Source organism: Myotis yumanensis, unplaced genomic scaffold, assembly GCF_028538775.1.
Source record: "Myotis yumanensis isolate MYYU_CA2020_CCGP unplaced genomic scaffold, mMyoYum1.0.hap1 SCAF_10, whole genome shotgun sequence".
NCBI classification, from domain to species: domain Eukaryota; kingdom Metazoa; phylum Chordata; class Mammalia; order Chiroptera; family Vespertilionidae; genus Myotis; species Myotis yumanensis.
Window position 1 is genome coordinate 51374758 of NW_027223761.1, and position 19727 is coordinate 51394484.

The following is a 19727-nucleotide window of genomic DNA, read 5'->3' on the forward strand; positions in this document are numbered from 1 at the left end:
TAGGCCCACCAATGAACAGGTGGATCAAGGCAACCTGAACATGCATTTAGTTGTTTTTCCACACAAAGTATTGAAAGACTCAAATTTGTACCAAATTCCATGGTAGTTTTACAGCTGAGCTACTATAGTAAGTAACTTTCAAGCTCAACAATTGAATGTGGAGCAAGTGCACAAGGAGAGGAAATAACCCTGAACTTTCTAGGCACTGTAGTGTAAGGGCAGAACACAATGTCTTAAACCAAACTCTATTTGAAATTGGCACCAAAAACAAATCCACAATATAAACCACAAACTTTTGCTCTATTCAGATACAGTTTTGTTGTAAGGATATAGGTCTAAACTATAGAGGTATGTTTCCCTGGGCCCGAATAGTGTTAACTATGAGACCAGATGTTTGAGGGGACCAGTCATACTGAGCACTGATTACCAAGTGACAGTGCTGTCTGCATTTTCTTTAATAAATGGATTTTGTATTATTTATGATATGTGAGGCTTCTGAAGTGGGACCCAAGCAAAGACCCATCTTTCCCAAATGCAGTAGGTATTATTATTATTAAACCCATTTAACAGATGATGAAACTGGGGCTTTAGTGTATCAGTCAGCATAAAGTCTAAAAAACAGAAACATCTCTAGAGAGTTCAAGCAAACCACGATTCAATACACAAATTATGAGTTCACAAAATGATAGGAAGGCCTAGGGTATGGCGATAGAAAGCTACATTCTCTATTACAACAGAAAAGGAGAAATTACTGACAAATGAAGTTGGGCTTTGTTTTGGAGAGAGTGGGTATAGGCATGAAGATTGATGTACAGGAGATGAAAACATTTCTGTTCAAGGGCTTCTTTTGGTCAATAACAAGAGGCAGCTGAGAAGACTTAGCAAAGTGAGGGAGGAGTTGTGAGAACGAAAAAATGTGTAAAACGTGGAGCATGTTCAAGGAAATGAATGTGACTGCCAGATAGCATTTCAGATTCAGTTTTTTATGTTAATCATTAATTTATATGCTATCTGTGCAGTTATGTGCTTTTTTTCATGACTTTTACCAAGTTACATGTCTGGTTATCAGTTTCATATTTAAAGTAGAGACAAAAGGCCCTTGTAATATTGGTTTGTGAAATTTAGTACTTGTGTCCACCCTTCATATGTCACACCTACAGTCCCAGCTCAAGTCCAAAGTCCATCAGAGAATGCAACTTGGTTTCATGAAGTTCCTTCCCTTTCAGCACCTCATGACATCCTTCCTCTAACCCAGACTGCCTCCAGCTCCCAGCCATGAGCTCCTGAGAGGAACGTCTCTAACCAGAGCTACCACAGATCATTAGATACCCAGCTCACAGCAGAGGCAGAGGTAAGTCTGGAGCCCCTGTCTATGGAGGGGACAGTCTAAAAGTTGGAGGAGGAGGCAATTTGAAGAAAGGACCAAGTTAGTGATCTGTCAAAGGTTCTACTGCACAGAGGAGGTGTAGATGGAGAGAGCTGTGCTTTTATTTTATTTTATTATGTTTTGGGGTTTTCTTTAGAGAGAGTGGATGGGAGAGATAGAAACATTGATGAGAGCAACGTTGATCTGCTACCTCCTGCACACCCACAACCAGGGTTCAAGCCTGAAACCTGGCATCTGGCCTGACAAGGAATTGAACCAGAGACCTCTTGATGCATGGGTTGATGCTCAACCACTAAGGCATACCAGGTGTAAGCAAGCTTTGCTTTTTGATAGGAAAATTGGATGAAAAAGGACAAAGGAGGGAAAGGTGGGTAGAACTATACAGGATAGAGTAAAATAATTATGGTAACTAATAGGCCTGTTTACCAGGATTCTGAGCTGGGAAGTCTCTTCCTAAGTGTTTGCTTTCTATTATTTAACCTGTAACACCTACAGCAGTGGTCTTCACAATAGAGTGTACATACACCTGAGGGTGTGAAAAGACTCTTCAAGATCCTCAGATAGCAGTAGAGTCAATGAGATGAATGTTCATACCCTCAAACCCCACATGACCTCATTCTTAAAATGGGTTGAAAAGGCTTATTTCCCTTTACATCTCTCACAGTTGTCTTTCTTTTACTTTAAAAACGAGGGATTGCCCGACCAGCATGGCTCAGTGGTTGAGCATCAACATATGAACCAGGAGTTCATGGTTCAATTCCTGGTCAGGGCACATGCCGAGTTATGGCTGGATCCCCAGTGTGGGGAATGCAGGAGAAAGCTAACCAATGATCCTCTCTCTCATCATTGATGTTTCTATCTCTTTCTCCCTCTCCCTTCCTCTCTAAAATCAATTAAAATATATTTAAAAAACAAAACAAGAAATACCCTTTCCCTCTTCTACCATTCCTTTTTTTTCTCTTTCTCTTTCTGTCCTGTTCCTTCCCTTCCTGAACAATCCAGTCCTAAACTGTTCAGGTAGGTAGAGCAAAATCAACATCTGTGTTGGCAGTCAGTGGAGACAGGGTATAGAAGGGAAACTGAGGTGACCCACAGCTAAGGATCAAAGCCTAAGCAATGAAGGGATACCAACCCACGGAGGCAGCCTGATGTGGGGGAGGTGAAAGTCCATGGGGGAGAGGGTAGTTCTCTGATGAGTGTCAGAGCCAGAGCACAGTGAAGAATGGGGTGGGACATGCCAGAGCACAAACAAGGTAAGGAGGCATCTATGTGGAGAAATGCTTAGCATAGGGCTGGAGAGGGTTGAGGAGGGCATTCATGTAGGATAAAGGGTAGAAACAGAGGAGGATTTTTAGAAAAATAAACATTAAGTATCCAGAACAAGGATTCTCACTTGCAGAGAAGAAAGTTATAAATACTGAAGAATGGGAAATACTAAAATGAAATCACTAGCTCGTGATTTCAGTGTAGCCTGAGGAAGTAGCCATGGTGGACCAAGTGAATCTTCCTAAGGAATTTACCAAGAACAACAGACTGATCCAGCAAAGTATGATTGACAGCTGATAAAGTACTCTAAATCCCTGCTTTTAGATAGTAAGACCCCTAATTAGGGCTGGGTGCTGCTACTTGAGAGTTGCCTGAGAGAACCCCTAACTGCCACATCATCCTTCAGGTCCTTGAGACTTTATAGAGCAAGAAGTCTTGTTCCCGCTTTCCTTTTTTTAAAATCATTTCCTTTTGGTTTTCACCATAAATACATCATGTGTGAAGTGGAAGAAGCACAAAGGAACTATTAGAGACATTGAATTGGGCATTTTAATTTTGCAGTGAGTTTCTATGAAGAGATTTGGGTAAGAGGTAGCTCTGTGAAGAGTTCAGTACAAATAGCCTGGAACTCACTGGTAAGATCCTCCCCACCTTTATCAGTTTTCTCAGCAGCTTCTTAGGCCTCTGCATGTTTCCACAGTGTCTCCTCCTACCACTGGGGCAGAGCTGGCTCTGTCCTGTTAGGGAGGAACGTGGTAAGTCTTTCTTGCCCAAGTGAGATAGTTGCCATAAAATGTCCCTAATCTGTCATTTCCTACGCTTGTAAGAGAATTGGAAACAGGCCCCACTTAGTTGAAGGTACCATGTACCAGTACAGACACCAGTAGCACTTCCTGATTCATCATAACCATGTCTTATACCAGTTTTCCCACAAGGTGGGTCCTTCAGATGGCTTTGCAAGATAAGCAGCAAATGGGAAGAGGACCTTCTGTCAAACTCTGTTTTGTGGTAGCAACTACACACTGGGCTTAATCAACTACCTAGATTTAGTCTTCAGCCAACTGCACTGAATACTGCCCTTCAGGGAAAGGATCCCATAGAGCAACAGGAAGAGTTCAAAATGCAGGTGCTCAAGGAGTCTATATGTGTCCCTACCTGGAGTGGATTGGAGGCCAGGGAGGGGTTCCTGGTAGAGCTCAAAGCAGCCAAACCCAAATTCTGTCTCAATTAAATCAAATGATTTTTTTTTATCTATATGCAGTAGATATGTGCAAACTGGTTGCATAGTGATTATCTTAACATTGCATGCACATTCTACAAAGTAAAACTCCTTATTTTTACTCCAAAGTAATAATTCAATTGGATTTTAAATCCATTCCAATTTTTAAAATTGGAATTACATTTGTGAATGAAAGAAAAGAAGGAGCTGTGAGGTTCTTTAAGTATAATTTAAATGAATGGGATTGAAAGATTTAAAAATTCGTATCGCCTACTTATGCAAGAGAACTAGCTCACCAATGGTGACTATAATGAAATTCAAGCCCCGGCAGTATTGCTCAGTGGTTGATCATTGACCTACAAACCAGGAGGTCAAGATTAAATTCCCAGTCAGGGTGTATGCCTTGGTTGTGGGCTTAATCCCTGGGGAAGGGCAGGGTGGGCGGACGGACGGGGGTGGTGGGGAGAGAATGACATGCAAGAGGCAGACAAAAAATGATTCTGTCTCAACATCAATGTTTTATCTGTCTCTGACTTCTCTGAAATCAAGTTTTTTAAAATCCTAAAAAAAAGAAATTGAAGGGATCTTCATTGATAATTATAATTGCACATTGATAATTATCTGTAGTCATTTCAAATATATAATCAGAAATCAAAAAGCTATACTTATTCAAGCAACTTCAAAAATGATAAAAATTTGCCCTGACCGGTTTGGCTCAGTGGATAGAGCAACGGTCCGCAGACTCAAGGGTCCCAGGCTGGATTCCGGTCAAGGGCATGTACCTTGATTGCGGGCACATCCCCAGTGGGGAGTGTGCAGGAGGCAGATGATCGATGTTTCTCTCTCATCGATGTTTCTAACTCTCTATCCCTCTCCCTTCTTCTCTGTAAAAAATCAATAAAATATATATTAAAAAATTATAAAAATTTACGATTTTAGGTGTATTACTTCTAAAGACATATTCAACATATTTGTTTAAATTTCTATTACATTTTCCTTATATAATTGTATAATATAGAGAAAATGTCATTTTCCCCCATGAAGCCCATATAGCCTAATCCTCTTGCAGTTTACTACAGTGCGCCCAACAAATAACATCATGTTCTCTGCGTGCCATGACATTAAAAAGGTTGAGAAGTGCTGCCTAGTCCGTGGAGAGGTAATATACGCTCCATGTCTGCAGTTGCTTCCATGGTCCTTAAGACCCTGCACAATTATATACCACATGCCTCTACCGGCTCAGGATCCATTCCCCCACATATAAAGTATATTTCTCCTCTGCCTAGAGAGAACATGGCCTTTGGGATGTCTTCCCCTCCATGCTTTGGACCATCTCTTCCTAGACACGCTCTGAGCAGCAACGTCTCTACAATTTATCATGGCAGCCTCATCTCACTCTACCTCTGCCTCCAGATGCTCATAATGGGTACAGGTAGGAATCTTCATATTAGTCCCAGATTCTCTGTTATGTCAGGGAAAGGAAAAAAGAAAAGAGAGGGGAGCTTAAAGAAAAAGTTTGACAAAAATACAAATGTTATGAGATCCTGGCAAAAAGTAGAGAGGTTAACTTTATCCACTTACTAAGTGCCAGCCACTGTGTGTGTAAACCTGAGTATAAATGTGGGGCAAAGACTGAGAGACAATAAAGGAGCTCCAGATGGTAATTTAAAAAAGCATACATTCTTACAGCCTCAAGATAATGTGGAAAAAAAACAATTAGCTCATATGCCTCTATTTCTCATCCCATGCTCATGGCAAACAGTATGAATGATTCTCAAACAATTTACTACTGAGCTGCTTCAGATTCTTCCTCAACACTATCCATCCAGAACCATCAGAACTCCTGTGTGGTTCCTGCATCCTACCAACATGGTCAGAACCTGACCTGAGGGAGCCAGCCTGTCTATTCCCATCTCCTGCAGTCACATTCCTCAGGTCCCTCCCCACAGGGTGAGTTAAGTGAGGAGACTAGGACCCAAATTTTAAATTGGTACTTACTCTCAGGATCTTGCCAACTATGTATCTGCACCCTGAAAGTAAGTGTGTCCTCAAAATTTGTGCCCTATGTCCTTTGCTTGTCTCACCTTATCCAGGGATAGACCTCCAACACCTGAGATCTCCAGCTTTCTCTAGCTCTGTGTGAATGTTTAGGTCAGAAAAGATCCAGCAACTATTTCAGACATTGTTCTCAGGACTTGGTTAGGATGGAAACAAACAATAATGTAGTCAACACCACCTCATCTGCCAAATCCACCCCCCACCCAAAGCCTGACTCCATCTCTGTTCTCTCTTCAGGAGCATTGCAAGTCCAGGGGCCCCATGAACCCTTGGTGGCCCTCCTGGGTGGTGACGCTGACCTGCCCTGCTTCCTCTTGCCTCCTCAACATGTTAAAAATATGGAAATAAGGTGGACCAGATCCCTACCCTCCCGAGTGGTGCACCTGTATGAGGATGGGAGGGACAAGCCTGAGGAAGCCATGGAGGAGTATTTAGGGAGGACAGAGCTTGTGAAAAATGTCATGCATAAGGGGATCGTGATCCTGAGAATCCTCAATGTCCAACCCTCTGACAATGGGCAGTATCGCTGTGCATTCCAAAATGGCTCCTTCTACAGTGATACAGTGATTGAGCTGAAAGTGGCAGGTAATGGCCCGCATTTATTGTCCTGACACCCCACAGGGGTGAGTTTATTCTGGGATGGGCTGCTCCCTCTGATCCAATTTTCCTGGGAAATATAAAAAAGTCATAGGAGAAAGGGAGATGGCCATTACATCTATGCAGCCTATTATTCCATATATCACTGCTGGGGGTAAAATAAAAAAAATAGACTCATAGTGGGAGTCAAGAAATAGGCAGGGGCCATTTGTGTTGCATTGTGATGGACATCCCATTCACACAAGAGTCTAGGTCCCCCTCCTTTGTTGCCAAGACTTCTTCAGAGCCTCACTTTCCTGTTCTGCACAGTGAGCTCTTGTCAGCAGCACAAATTCTTTATAAGAAGGGGAGGGATATATGTACAGAAAAATGAGCTTAGGACCTGACTTTTCTCTCTTCCTCTTCCCAGCTCTTGGCTCACATCCTCAGTTCCATGTGGAAGTCACTAAATCCCGACAACTCCGATTAGAGTGCAAGTCAGAGGGCTGGTTCCCTCAACCAAAGGTCCAGTGGATGGACTCTGAGGGAGGAGAAATTCCAGCTGAACCTGAGACTCACACCCAGGATAATGGTGGCTTGTTCCATGTAACAACACCACTGTTACTCAGAGAAGCTTCTCGGAAGAATCTGACATGTTCAGTCTGGAACCCAGTTCTGAATCAGAAAAAGGAAGAACAATTGCTCATAACAGGTCAGTTTTCTCTCTCCCCTCACTGTGCCTCCACAAAGTAGCTTTGATGCTCACACTCCATGATGGTGGCAGCTCTAAGCATATAAGCTTGTTTCTGCTGTTTTCATCATACCCACACCATTCTCCCTGCCAGGAGCCAACTTCCCTTCTATTTTTCTACCTTCTCCCATCCTTTCCTGACCAAAGGTTCCAGTCCATGAACAGGACCTTTCTCTCCAATCCATTCAGGCTGGTATAACAAAATACCACAGACCTTATGGCTTATAAATGCCAAATATTTATCTTTAACTGTTCTGGAGGCTTGAAGTTCAAGATCAGGGTGTCAGCATAGTCAGGTTCTAGTAAAAGTCCTCTTCAAGGTTATGACAGCCAACTCCTCTGTGTGTCTTCACATGGTAGAAGGCATAGGGAGCTCAAGGGGTAGGGGTGGAACTTTTTATAAGGACACTAATCTCATTCATGAGTTTAGGACTTCACATTGGGCATTGGGACTTCAACATACTAATTTTGAGGGGACAGAAACATCCAAACCATAGCTCTCTTCAACAAAAACTACTTTCACACTTTTTCCTACTAGTCCCCCAAAAGGGCAGTCAGTCCTGTGTCTCATTTACATTTCTCTTCAGCCCCCTCCCACCCCACACTGGATTCTCTCTCTACCTAGATGACCTGTTGCAAAAAAATACTATGAGCCTAATCCCAGATCAGCTTCCTGTCAACATGCAGTTACGATTTTGATATAGCTTGCTATATATATATATATATATATTTCACTTCCTTCCTGATTTCTGCCAGGTCCTGTTGTCTTGCCACAGTTTTCTTAAATTTTAGTATTTTTGCGTTGTAGTATTAATTCTTATGTGCCATTATACCCTATTAGTTTCTAAATTCATGATAAAATGCTTGGCTACCGTATTCATCTATTCTATGGAAGCATTTTTCTAGTAAATTTTTATTATCTTTCTTCTCCTTTTTCAATGTATAATATCTGTATTGTTGCTATGCTGAAGTGCCCATGATACTCTTACTGACTTACTCCTTATTACATGCATTGAATTTTCCTGGGCCAGCTGTTTCCAAAAGTTTCTTGTGAGTCAGGAAGGCTAGTGTAGCTTCCAGAAGAGCTGATTCTCACATCAACTGCTGCCACAGAGACAGGTTTTTTCCTACCAACATGGCTCCTGTGTGAATATTTGCATATCCCATGCCCTCTGCCTCTCTAAACAAAAGGAGGTCTAGGATGCACACCTCAGTTGCTGAACCATTTGTTAGAAACAAGCTTGTAGCTTTTGATCTCCAAGGCATGCCCTTCATGCTCAGTAAGGATATTTTTGCTAGTGTTTCCTGCTATTTCCAGTGCATGGTCTTCTCACCATTCTCCACACCTCTCTTCACTCTCTCCCACATGGCTGCTATGTGATCCTAGCTTATTTTAGCAGCCTTTGCACCTATTTTAAAGTATGGGGTTTCCAGGATTTTTTTATGTGTTTCTTTTTATGTTGGTGTTTTATTTCCAAGCAAAGAAGAGTAACACACTGACGTAGGCAGCCATAGTCATGATGGATTTCTAAAGTTTTTGAGTTTAAATCAGATGTGGGACAATTCTAGGTGATGGCATGTCCATTAATGGCCATGAAAGTAAGTGGAGTCAAAGTGAAGACTTACGTCATTTGCTCTCTTTCTAACTCTCTCTTTTTCTCTCACTGAGCTCTGGGTGCATATGTTCATTCTGATTGATGTTTCAGGCTTCTTAGGATATCTTCCTAGAAGTGGAATCACTGGGTCAAATGGCAGTTCCATATTTAAGTTTTTGAGGAGACTCCACACTGATTTCTATAGTGGCTGTACCAGTCTGCATTCCCACCAGCAGTGTATTAGGGTAAATTTTTCTCCACATCCTCGACAACACTTGTTGTTTATTGACTTGTTTATAGCAGTCATTCTGACAGGTGTAAAGTAGTACCTCATTATTTTAATTTGCATCTCTCTGATGATTAGTGATGAGCATTTTTCCATATGTCTCTTGATCATTTGTATGTCTTCTTTGGAGAAGTGTGTAGTTAGGTCTCTTGCCCATTTTTTTAATTGGGTTATTTGTTTTACTTTTGTTGATTTGTATGAGTACTTTATATATTTTCCAATATTAATTATTTATCAGATGTATCATTGGGAAATATGTTCCCCCATACAGTCAGTTACCTTTTCATTTTGATGCTGTTTTTTTTTTTGTTTTTTTTTTTTTTTGCTGTGCAGAAGCTTTTTATTTTTGTATAATCCCATTTGTTTATTTTTTCCTTTGAGTCTCTTGTGCTAGACATTATACCAGTTAAAATTTTGCTATGTTAGACATCTGATATTTTGCTACCTATGTTTTGTTCAAGAATGTTCATGGTTTAATAATTTACATTTAAATATTTTATGCATTTTCAGTTTATTCTTATGTATGATGTAAGTTGGTGCCCTACTTTCATTTTTACATGTAGCTATCCAATTATCCCAATACCATTTATAGAGGAGACTGTCTTTACTCCATTGTATGCTTTTATCCCCTTTATCAAAGATTAATTGAGGATAATGTCACGGGTTGATTTCTCAGATCTCTGTTCTCTTCCATTTATCTATATGTCTGTTCTCATGCTAGTACCAAGCTGTTTTGATTACATAGCTTTGTAGTATAACTTGATATGTGCTATTGTGATCCCTCCAACTTTGTTCTTCTTTCCCAGGATTGTTGTGGCTGTTTGGGGTCTTTTTTGGTTCCATGTAAATTTTTGGAGTGTTTTTTCTATATTGGCATTCTTCTTTGTAGAATTTATTTGTAATTTTAGAGGGAGACATGGTGGGGTCATACCAAAATTCTGCTATGTCCCTAAATCCAGTCTCCCTCTTCTCCATCCATATTCACTCTTCATTGCTTGAACCCTTCCTTCTTGAACTGCTGTGTCCTACACCACTACCACACACACACACACACACACACACACACACACACACACACATGCACACACTGGACTATTTACTCCTACTATAAAGGAAAACTCAACTTTCTTTAATTCTTACTTCCAAATTTGCCTGTTCATACCCATCTAAACCTCAGCTGAACAAGGGGCCTTATATCTATGAACCATAGTCCTTAGAAAGAGATTAAAATAAAAGGGCAATGAAAATAATGTGTATCTGCCAGTACAATATCCTCATACATTCCAAACAGAAAGTCAGAGAAAACAGATAGGTAGACAAGGGAACAATACTTGTTTAAGGCAATTTGTCCATCCAAACACTCACTAAACTCAAGTTCTCAGTCTCCTAACCCAAAACTAATTTCAGAGAGGAGAGTAACTTAGGTCAACTTTAGGAGCTAGAGAGAGGGCAAATTATGTAAGTCTTCACTTTGACTCCACTTTTCTCCATTTGCTCTCACGACCATTTCAGGACTTGTCATCAATGATAGAATCGCCCCACATCTGACTTAAATTCAAACTTTTAGATTTCCAATATGTATGGCTGCATACATCCGAGTGCTCCCCAACATATTGCACCATATTTCTATGTGGTAGTTTCTCAATTACTCTCTCTGTTCTTCTTTTAGATAACTACTACTTATTCTCTACTCTTGGATGAAATATTACTTCTTTAGAGAGCCTTATTTTACTGCCTCTCTGGCTGAGTTATGTTCCAGCATTGTTTTTTATAATAACCTGTTGTTTTCATAATGTTGGTACTGAAACAAATGCAATTATACATATAAGTCCTTGTGCATTTTTTTATTGTCAATGTCATAAAGTTTCCCAAAGAAAGGGAGGCATGATTTTTTTTTTAATCACTCTAACCCACTGCATAATATAGTAGAGGGAACAAAGAAAGCATTCAATAAATATTTGCTGTTAAAGAGATCAATAAAGAGAAAGACAAGTGTTTTGAATGTCTTGTCCATGTGGACTCTGAAGTCACTAAGGATAGTGATAGACGTTGACCTACATGTGGCATGGAAGACATGGCCTGGTGCCTTCAATGAATAGGGAGAGTGAGCATGAGACCAGGCAGGGGGAGATAAAGTGTAGTGCTATGAAATAAAGCTGAAAGAATAATATTTTTATAAGATCCAGTTTTAAGTTGTGATATAGATTATTCACCCCCATTCATCTTCTACTTTGAATCAATTTCCCACTATTCCCAATACCCCTAACCCAAGCTTTTCCTCTGAGCCCTTTAGAAATTTATTCTATTGAAAAATATTCCTGAAACATCATCCATCTCTTCCCTCAAATTCCATCTACCTTCTTGCCTCACCTAAAATTTAAATTTCCCTAAGAATCCTACATTCCTGGCTTTGAATTCAATTCCCAGGGCCAATTCCAGTCCTTTCTCCTTTTCCAATCATATAAGTACTTCATGTTTTTTAAGGTTTTGTCACAAGCCTGTTGCTCCTTTTCATTTACTTATGATTGAATTACAGTCTGTCTCTCCACACCAATAACTCTCATCACCTTAGATTACTTCTAGTCCAAGGAGACAGTTCACCTAACACACTAACATATGAGCTCTATGAATGCCACATTTCTTTGAGTTAATATAGCACCTGATGACTATTGTACATTCACCCACACATTTATCCAACAAATGCTTATTGATAAACTTTTGTGGGTCAGCTAAATGCTTAACACTGAGAATGTCATAACGGCTTAAACATAGTCTATACTTATGAACCTAATAATCTGTAGGAAGAAAAGGTCACACAAAAGAAAAAAACCTTTGAGGGTTAGACCATGTCTGCCTTGTTCACCACAGTATCACTAACACCTATCATTGTATGTGGCACCTAAGTTACATTCAATGCATATTCTTTGAATGAATTAAACTCTGTTATAGTACAATGTATGTATGAAGCAAGCAAATGATGCCATGAAAACACAAAGAAGAGACAGATATGGAAAGGAAAGGGAAGAAGTCAAACTGCAATTTTCAAAATGTTAAGAACATAAATTCCCATAAAAATCATTTGTAATAATTTTAATTAACTCGTAGGGGAGAGAGCAGATAACAAAACTGGTTCAACAGTAGTTAAAAATTCAATCCTAAAATAAGACTGCTAAGTTAATGTCCAAAGGTCAATAAAACCATAATAAACTTTTATTGCCCTAAGTCAGATGATCCTTAGATAAATTTATCAGCTAATGTTTTAGCATTATATTAAAAAGAAATGTTTTTGCCTTAATTCTAGATTTTAGGCACTTTTCACAACAAAAAGCTTCTTTGAGATATTATTGCACCTGATGGCTGAACAGTGAGTATTTGTCCAATAAGGATGGTAAATGGAAAGCCAACAAGTGTTCCAGGAATAGGGACAGTGCAGAGACCCACTTCACTTCAATCATCCACTGCCAGTGTCAGATCTTCAGCTTGACCCAAAAGTGAAAATGTTTCAGTTCTAAACATTAAATCCCAGTATCTCACTTTCTGAGCACAACTTTTAATTTTACCAACCTATACTTTACCTCTTTTTACACAGCCTTTTTAGCCTCATATTCTTTTATACTCTCCCAGGCTAGCATCTTCAGCCTTAAATTATTTGGTTGGACTCAATGACCTACTCTTGTCTCAACACTCAATTCTGTTCATACTGTTACATTGTTCCTCTTCCATGGAAGAACTGAATTTATTTGCTTACATTTATTTTCTGAGCAAGTAAGCTGAGTAAGATAATATTTGAGCAGAGGCTTGAACTTACTAATTAGCCATACTTTGAAAGGGAAATGGAAATAGATGGAGGATCCACAATGCATTACTGTTAGAGAGAACATGATTGGGGATTCCCTGAGCAGGAAGTGAATGTGGGAACAACTCTCTTCCGGGAAACTAACTAGCGGACATCTGTATTTCAGTTGCTGAGCCCGACAATACGATACCCATCATAATGGGTGTAGCTTTGGCACTTCTGATACTGCTGAATTTCTTAAGTACAGGACTTTGTTTCAAATACAAGCGCAAACTCAGGTAAAAGTATTATTTTTTTCAATATGCAAACCTCCCTTCTCAGAGGTATCTGTCCTTTACCTTTCTGCTTAGGAACAAGATCAAAACCAGCAAAGGCTCTGCTTAGAGGAAGTCACATCAATGAGACTCTAATACCTCAACCATAAAATATGGAAAATAAACTTTATAGAACTTCTGTGTGGATTAAAAGATATACTTTACATAAAGCATCCTTGCCTTGAACCAATACAAAGACATTTAATGAAAGGCTATTATTGTTCTTGTATTGTTATTATTAATATTGTGGGAGAAGAAGCAGGAAGATAGAAAAGGATAGAAAACTGATGGAGGGACCAAATATTCATGATATGCTAAATATGCATGAGGCATATGGAGCACTCATTTATGAGGTCTTAAATTGATGACTCATGGGTAATACTTATTTTGGATTCATCCATCTTTTGTCCAAGAAATTAGTAAAATCTATTGCTGTTTATTAAGACAACAAAGAGCTACTACTATGCTATGTATGATTATCCTGCAAGTATGATTTTGACCTCAGGTAACACATTTCTGAGCCTCCTTGTTCAAGATTCTTTAGTCGTTAAAAATACACCATCAGCAACGAAGATTGATGAGGCAGAGAAAAACAGGACCTATGAATACTGCTCAGTGCAGGATTTTCATAGTGCGCTTGCAAACTCTCCTAGTATGTTATATAAATCATCTCTTTCCTTGGCTTTTTGCTATATCTTAAATTGATTGAATAAACTCTGTATTTTGAGCTTCCTAATTTGGCATAGAGTTGTTTAAAACATTTTCTTATTTCTCTTTTACTGTCTTAAGGTTCTGTAGTAATGTCCTCTCACTTCTGATATAGGAATTACGTGTGTTTTCTTTCTTTTCTGATTAATCCAATTAGAAATGTATCAATTTTATTAATCTTTTCAAAGAACTATCTTTTTATTTCATTGCATTTATATTTTTTTAAAATTTTGTTTTATTGTTTAAAGTATTACAAAGAGTATTACATATGTCTCCTTTTGTTTTCTCTCAGTACAGGATTTGCATAATGCGCTTGCAAATTCTCCTAGTGTGTTATATAAATCATCTCTTCCCTTGGCTTTTTACAATATCTTAAGTTGATTGAATAAATGCTGTATTTTGAGCTTCTTAATTTGGTATAGAGTTGTTTAAAACATTTTCTTATTTCTCTTTTACTCTCTGAAGGTTCTGTAGTAATGTCCTCTCACCCTGATATTGGAATTATGTGTTTTATCTTTCTTTCCTGATTAATCCAATTAGAAATGTATCAATTTTATTAATCTTTTCAAAGAACTATCTTTTTATTTCATTGCACTTACATTTTTGGTTAATAATCTTTCCTGACTTTTGTTTTTAATTTAATTATATCTTTCCTTCTGTTACATAACTTACGAGATGACCAAAAAATGCACAGGAGTATGTGGAGAGACAGGAAAAAAACACTTACTTTCAAATGTTTTTCATGTACTAGAGCAGCAACTCGGGGGAGACTGTTTCTCTCCAAATCCTGAGCAAGCCAATATGAAGGCAGCTTCCCCTTTATGAAGATCTCCCTATATTACAACAAACTGGACAACCTGGATGAAATGGACATATTCCTTGAAAAATACAATCTTCCAAAACTCAATCAGGAAGAATCAGAAAACTTGATAGCTGAATAACTATTGATGAAGTTGTAGCATGGAATAGACTTTTGAACCCTAGAGGAAGGCAGGGGAGGATGGGTGGGTAGAAAGAGTTCAACCAAAGAACTTATTTAGATACTAAAGGCCCAATGCATGAAATTCACGCAAGAGTAGGCCTTCCTTCCCCCAGCTGCCAGCACTGGCTTCCCTCTGCCCATCCGCAGGCACCCTGGACCCCGGCTTCGCTCCATCCCCTATGGAAGGATGTCTGGAATGACATCTGGCCTAATTAGCATATTACCCTTTTATTATTAGAGATATGCATAACCCATAGACACTGGCAATAGGATGGTGAAGGCCTGGGGTCGGGGCAGCTAGTAGAGGTGAATGAGGGGAAAAGGAGACATATGTAATACGTTCAACAATAAAGATTAAAAATAAAAAATAAAAAACAGACTTACAGATATAGAGAACAAACTAATGGTTGCTGCATGGGAAGAGAGTGGGATAGATGAGTGAAAAAGGTGAAAGGATTAAGAACTCCAATTTGTAATTACAAAATAGTGACAGGAATGTAAAGTACAGCATAGGGAATATAGTCAATAATATTGTAATAACTATACTGGTATATTATGTCCCATGGGTACTAGATTTATTGGGGTGATCACTTCATAATTTATAGAAATGGCTAACCACTATACTGTACACCTGAAACTAATATAAAATAATATTGAACATCATAAAAATATTGTAATATTGGGGCTATCAGAACCTTCCAATGCAGATGAGTTTGTGAACAAATTAAACTATTTCACAGTAGTTGACCAATTCTTCTTTCCAATAGCCACAACTCTCATTTAAAAGTCTATCATTAAAATATCTTCAAACCTAGTGCAAAACATAGTGAATAAAATAAACAAATAAAATTTCCTCTAAGACTGCTTTCACTGTATCTCATGAATTTTAATGTATTGTATTTTTATTATTCAGTTCAAAAATTTTCTAATTTTCCTTATTATTTCTTCTTTGATCCATGGGTCATTTAGAAATGTTTATTTAATTTCCAGATACTTGTAATACTTAAGATATTTCTAGTTTAATTTCATTGTGGTCAAAGAATATGACTTTCTATTATTTTAACCCTTTTATGACTACTGAGACTAGTTTTCTTGCCCAGCACACAGTCTATCTTAGTAAATATACCATGTGCACTTTTAAAGAACTTGTATTCTATTAATCTTGAGTGGAATATTCTATAATATCAGTTAGGTCAAATTGGTTGATAGTATTATTGAAGTCTTCAAAACCTTGCTCGTTTTTTAGTCTGCTGGTTTCAGCAATTACTAAGAAAGGAGTGTTGGAATTTTAAAGTATAATTGTGTATTACTCTATTTCTTCTATTCAGTTTTGTCAGTGTGCTCTATTTACTTTGTTTTCTGTTATAAGACAAAAATGTACTTAGGATTTTTATGTCTTCTTATGAACTGTCCCTTTTTGTCATTATAAAATGTCCCTTCTACTCCTGGTAATATTTCTTATACTCTAATCTACTTTATTAAATAACAATATAGCCACTTTAGCTTTCTTATGATTAAGGTTTACATAGCATATCTTTCCTCATTCTTTCACTTTTAATCTATATATAAAATGAATTTCTTACATAAAGTTTATATTTAGAGTACATCTCAGTTAATACACTAAATATTCTACAGAAATAATTGATTTGTATTTAGATTTCATAAAACTTATAGTTAACAAAGTGGATTCACATACCCAAGTTGCTCTAAGCATACTTGAAAGAGTTCCAATAATTGAACTATCAATTGTTCGATTTAAATTAATTAAAAGTAAATAATATTTTGAAATTTAGTTCTTCAGTTTCACTAATCATATTTCAGATGCTCAATAGCCACATGTGACTAGTGGCTACTGCATTGAATAGCACAGGTTTAGGCCACTGATATGGTTAGATTTAAATTTACCATTGTGCTATTTATTGACAATTAGAGGCCTGGTGCACAAAATTTGTGCACTTGGGGGGGCGGGGAGGGGCTCATCCCGGCCTTTGCCCTCTTGCAAGTCCAGGAGCCCTTGGAGAATTTCCAACTGACAGCTTAGGCCGCTGTGCTTGCCAGCTGTGAGCCCAACTTCTAGCTGAGCAGCACTCCCCCTGTGGGAGTGCACTGACCACCAGGGGGCAGCTCCTGAGTTGAGCATCTGCCCCGTGGTGGTCAGTGCACATCATGACGACAGGTTGTTCTGCTGTTCAGTTGATTTGCATATTAGCCTTTTATTATATAGGATTAGTTCATTGTTCCTTGTTTTTTTCTTTGCCTACCCTTTTTCTTTACTTAATTATTTTTATTATTTTGTCTTTAATGTTGACCTAACAATTATACCTTTCATTTATTTAGTGATTGCTCTGGGGTTCACAATATGCATCTCTAACTTGTCCCATTCTATCTTGAAACAATATTGTAATACTTTATGACTAGCATAAAAATGTTACAATGAGATGCTTTAATTCCTCTGTTCTTTGTGCTATTTTCGTCATACATTTTACTTATATATGTTATATATATTGTTATTATTTTTCTTTTAAAGAGCCAATTATATTTCAAAGACATTAAAAATAAGGGGGAAAAGTAGCTTTTTAAAATGCATCTACACTGCCATTTCCAGTACTCTATCTTTTCTGTGGATCAGGGTGGGGAACCTTTTTGCTGCCAAGGGTCATTTAGATATATTAACATCATTCCAGGGCTATTTAAAATTATCAACTTAGCCGAAACCGGTTTGGCTCAGTGGATAGAGCATCGGCCTGCAGACTGAAAGGTCCCAGGTTTGATTCCAGTCAAGGGCATGTACCTGGGCTGCGGGCACATCCCCAGTAGGAGATGTGCAGGAGGCAGCTGGTCGATGTTTCTCTCTCATCGATATTTCTAACTCTCTATCTCTCTCTCCCTTCCTCTCTGTAAAAAATCAATAAAATATATTTTTTTAAAAAATAAATAAATAAATAAATAAAATTATCAACTTAAAAAAATAGCCTGCCATATTTGTTAAACATTTCACTAACTCACACCTAATGCCTTGGCAGGACTAGACCATATGAGTTCGCTGGCTTTATATGGCCTGTGGGCCAGAGGTTCCCCACCCTGGTAGATCCACATTTCCATTTGGTATTATTGGCCTTCTCACTGAAAAAACTTTAACTCTTCCTGTTGTGTGCCTATGCTGGTAACAAATTCTCTTGGCTTTTGTTTGTCAAATAAGCGTTTTATTCCCACATCCTGTTATTTTTTTAAGGCTACTTCCTCTGGATTAGAGCAAGTTTAAAGTAACCTTTACTGTTAAAGCTAATTTCGTCCTATTCCTGTCATAATCATTCTGGGCTCTCAACTAAAAAACAAGGTATCTCCACTCTGACTAGTTGGAACTCTAATGTGTTTCAGTTCTGTGTGAGCTCTGAGGATGGTCCAGCTTATAACTCCCATTGGTACCTTGCCTCACCTCATATATAGCACAGTATTCAGCACCCAGTTTGAGAATCCCTATGTCACTGACGGCGAACCTTTGGCATGCGTGTCAGAGGTGACATGTGAACTCTTTTTTTTTATTGATTTTTCTTTGTTAAATAGCATTTAAATATGTAAAATGAATATCAAAAATACAAATCTTTGTTTTACAATGGTTGCAAATATCCAAAAAATTCTATATATGACAGGGCACCAGAGTTAAGTTAGGGTTTTTCAAAATGCTGACATGCCTAGCTCAAAAGGTTCGCCATCACTGCCCTATGTAGATTTCTGGAGCTCTCTCTCTTTGCCTAGCTTCCTTTTCTCTAGTATTCTGCTCCAAAAATTCTAACCACCTCAACATCCCTGAATGCTGATCTCTGTCTCTTCATCTTAATGAAGCAGCTCTGCCCACGGCATTCACCTCTCTGCTCTGCAGTCCAGAAATAGTCTCAACAGAGTAGGTTGAAAAAATTGTATTATCTCTCTTTGCTGCAGGGTCACAGCCCTGTGCTGGTGTTTGTTTATATCTGACACAGTTCCTTAAACATATTTTGAATGATTCTATTATTGTTTATTCCAGGAGGACATGTCTGATCCCAGTGACACCATAATAGCTGGATGAATGTCTGTTATGTTTCCTTTATAGAAGAATATTTTTCTTTGACTTCTGTGACCCTATTAAAGGTCATCCAGCTTGCCCTAACGGGTTTGGCTCAATGGATAGAGCATCGGCCTGCAGACTGAAAGGTCCTGGGTTCAATTCCGGCCAAGGGCATATGCCCGGGTTGCTAGCTTGATCACCAGTAGGAGGCGTGCAGAAGGCAGCCGATCAGTGATTCTCTTTCATCATTGATGTTTCTATCACTCCCTCCCTCTCCCTTCCTCTCTGAAATTATTAAAATATATATATATATATATATATATATATATATATATATTTTTTTTTTTTTTTTTTTTTTTAAAAAAAAAAAAAGGTCATCCTGCCCATAGAGCCCTGGACTGTGAGATGCAGGCTGCCATGGGTCCTGAATGTCTAGGCCCTCATCTCAGGACTGGGGTGAAGTAAGGGAGGTGCTTAAGACACATTTATGGATGCAGCCCTGGCTAGTTGCTCAGTGGTTAAAGCAGGGTTGTGGATTTGATTCCCAGGTCAAGGGCACATACCTCGGTTTCAGGTTCATCCATGCCCTATTTGGGGCACTTGCTGGAGGCAACCAATCAATGTGTCTCTCTCACTCTCTCACATTAATGTTTTTTTCTCTCTCTTTCACTCCCTCTCTCCCCCTCCTCCCTCTCTCCTACTCTCTCTAAAAGTCAATGGAAAAAATATCCTCAGGTGAAGATT

At 38.6% G+C, this 19727-nt stretch overlaps 1 protein-coding gene across 2 annotated transcripts; it reads left to right on the forward strand.

The window, feature by feature from the left end:
- Positions 1-6361: 6361 nt before the first annotated feature.
- On the forward strand, positions 6362-19248 carry LOC139018224 (selection and upkeep of intraepithelial T-cells protein 1-like). Of its 2 annotated transcripts, none has more exons than XM_070426881.1 (4): positions 6362-6515; positions 6937-7218; positions 13101-13212; positions 18963-19248. In XM_070426881.1, exons 1-4 carry the CDS (start codon positions 6392-6394, stop codon positions 18991-18993), a joined length of 549 nt encoding a protein of 182 aa, XP_070282982.1. In that variant the 5' UTR covers positions 6362-6391; the 3' UTR covers positions 18994-19248. The 2 variants fall into 2 exon arrangements, with proteins under 2 accessions (XP_070282982.1, XP_070282981.1); XM_070426880.1 differs by lacking the exon at positions 18963-19248 and adding an exon at positions 14708-14822.
- Positions 19249-19727: the final 479 nt, after the last annotated feature.

Bases quoted from the DNA above. Each gene is read 5' to 3' on its own strand.
- LOC139018224 (XM_070426880.1), top strand. From the start codon at position 6,392: ATGCATAAGGGGATCGTGATCCTGAGAATCCTCAATGTCCAACCCTCT. The intron at 6,516-6,936 runs GTAATGGCCCGC...TCCTCTTCCCAG, and splicing joins GATTGAGCTGAAAGTGGCAG to CTCTTGGCTCACATCCTCAG. The intron at 7,219-13,100 runs GTCAGTTTTCTC...TCTGTATTTCAG, and splicing joins AGAACAATTGCTCATAACAG to TTGCTGAGCCCGACAATACG.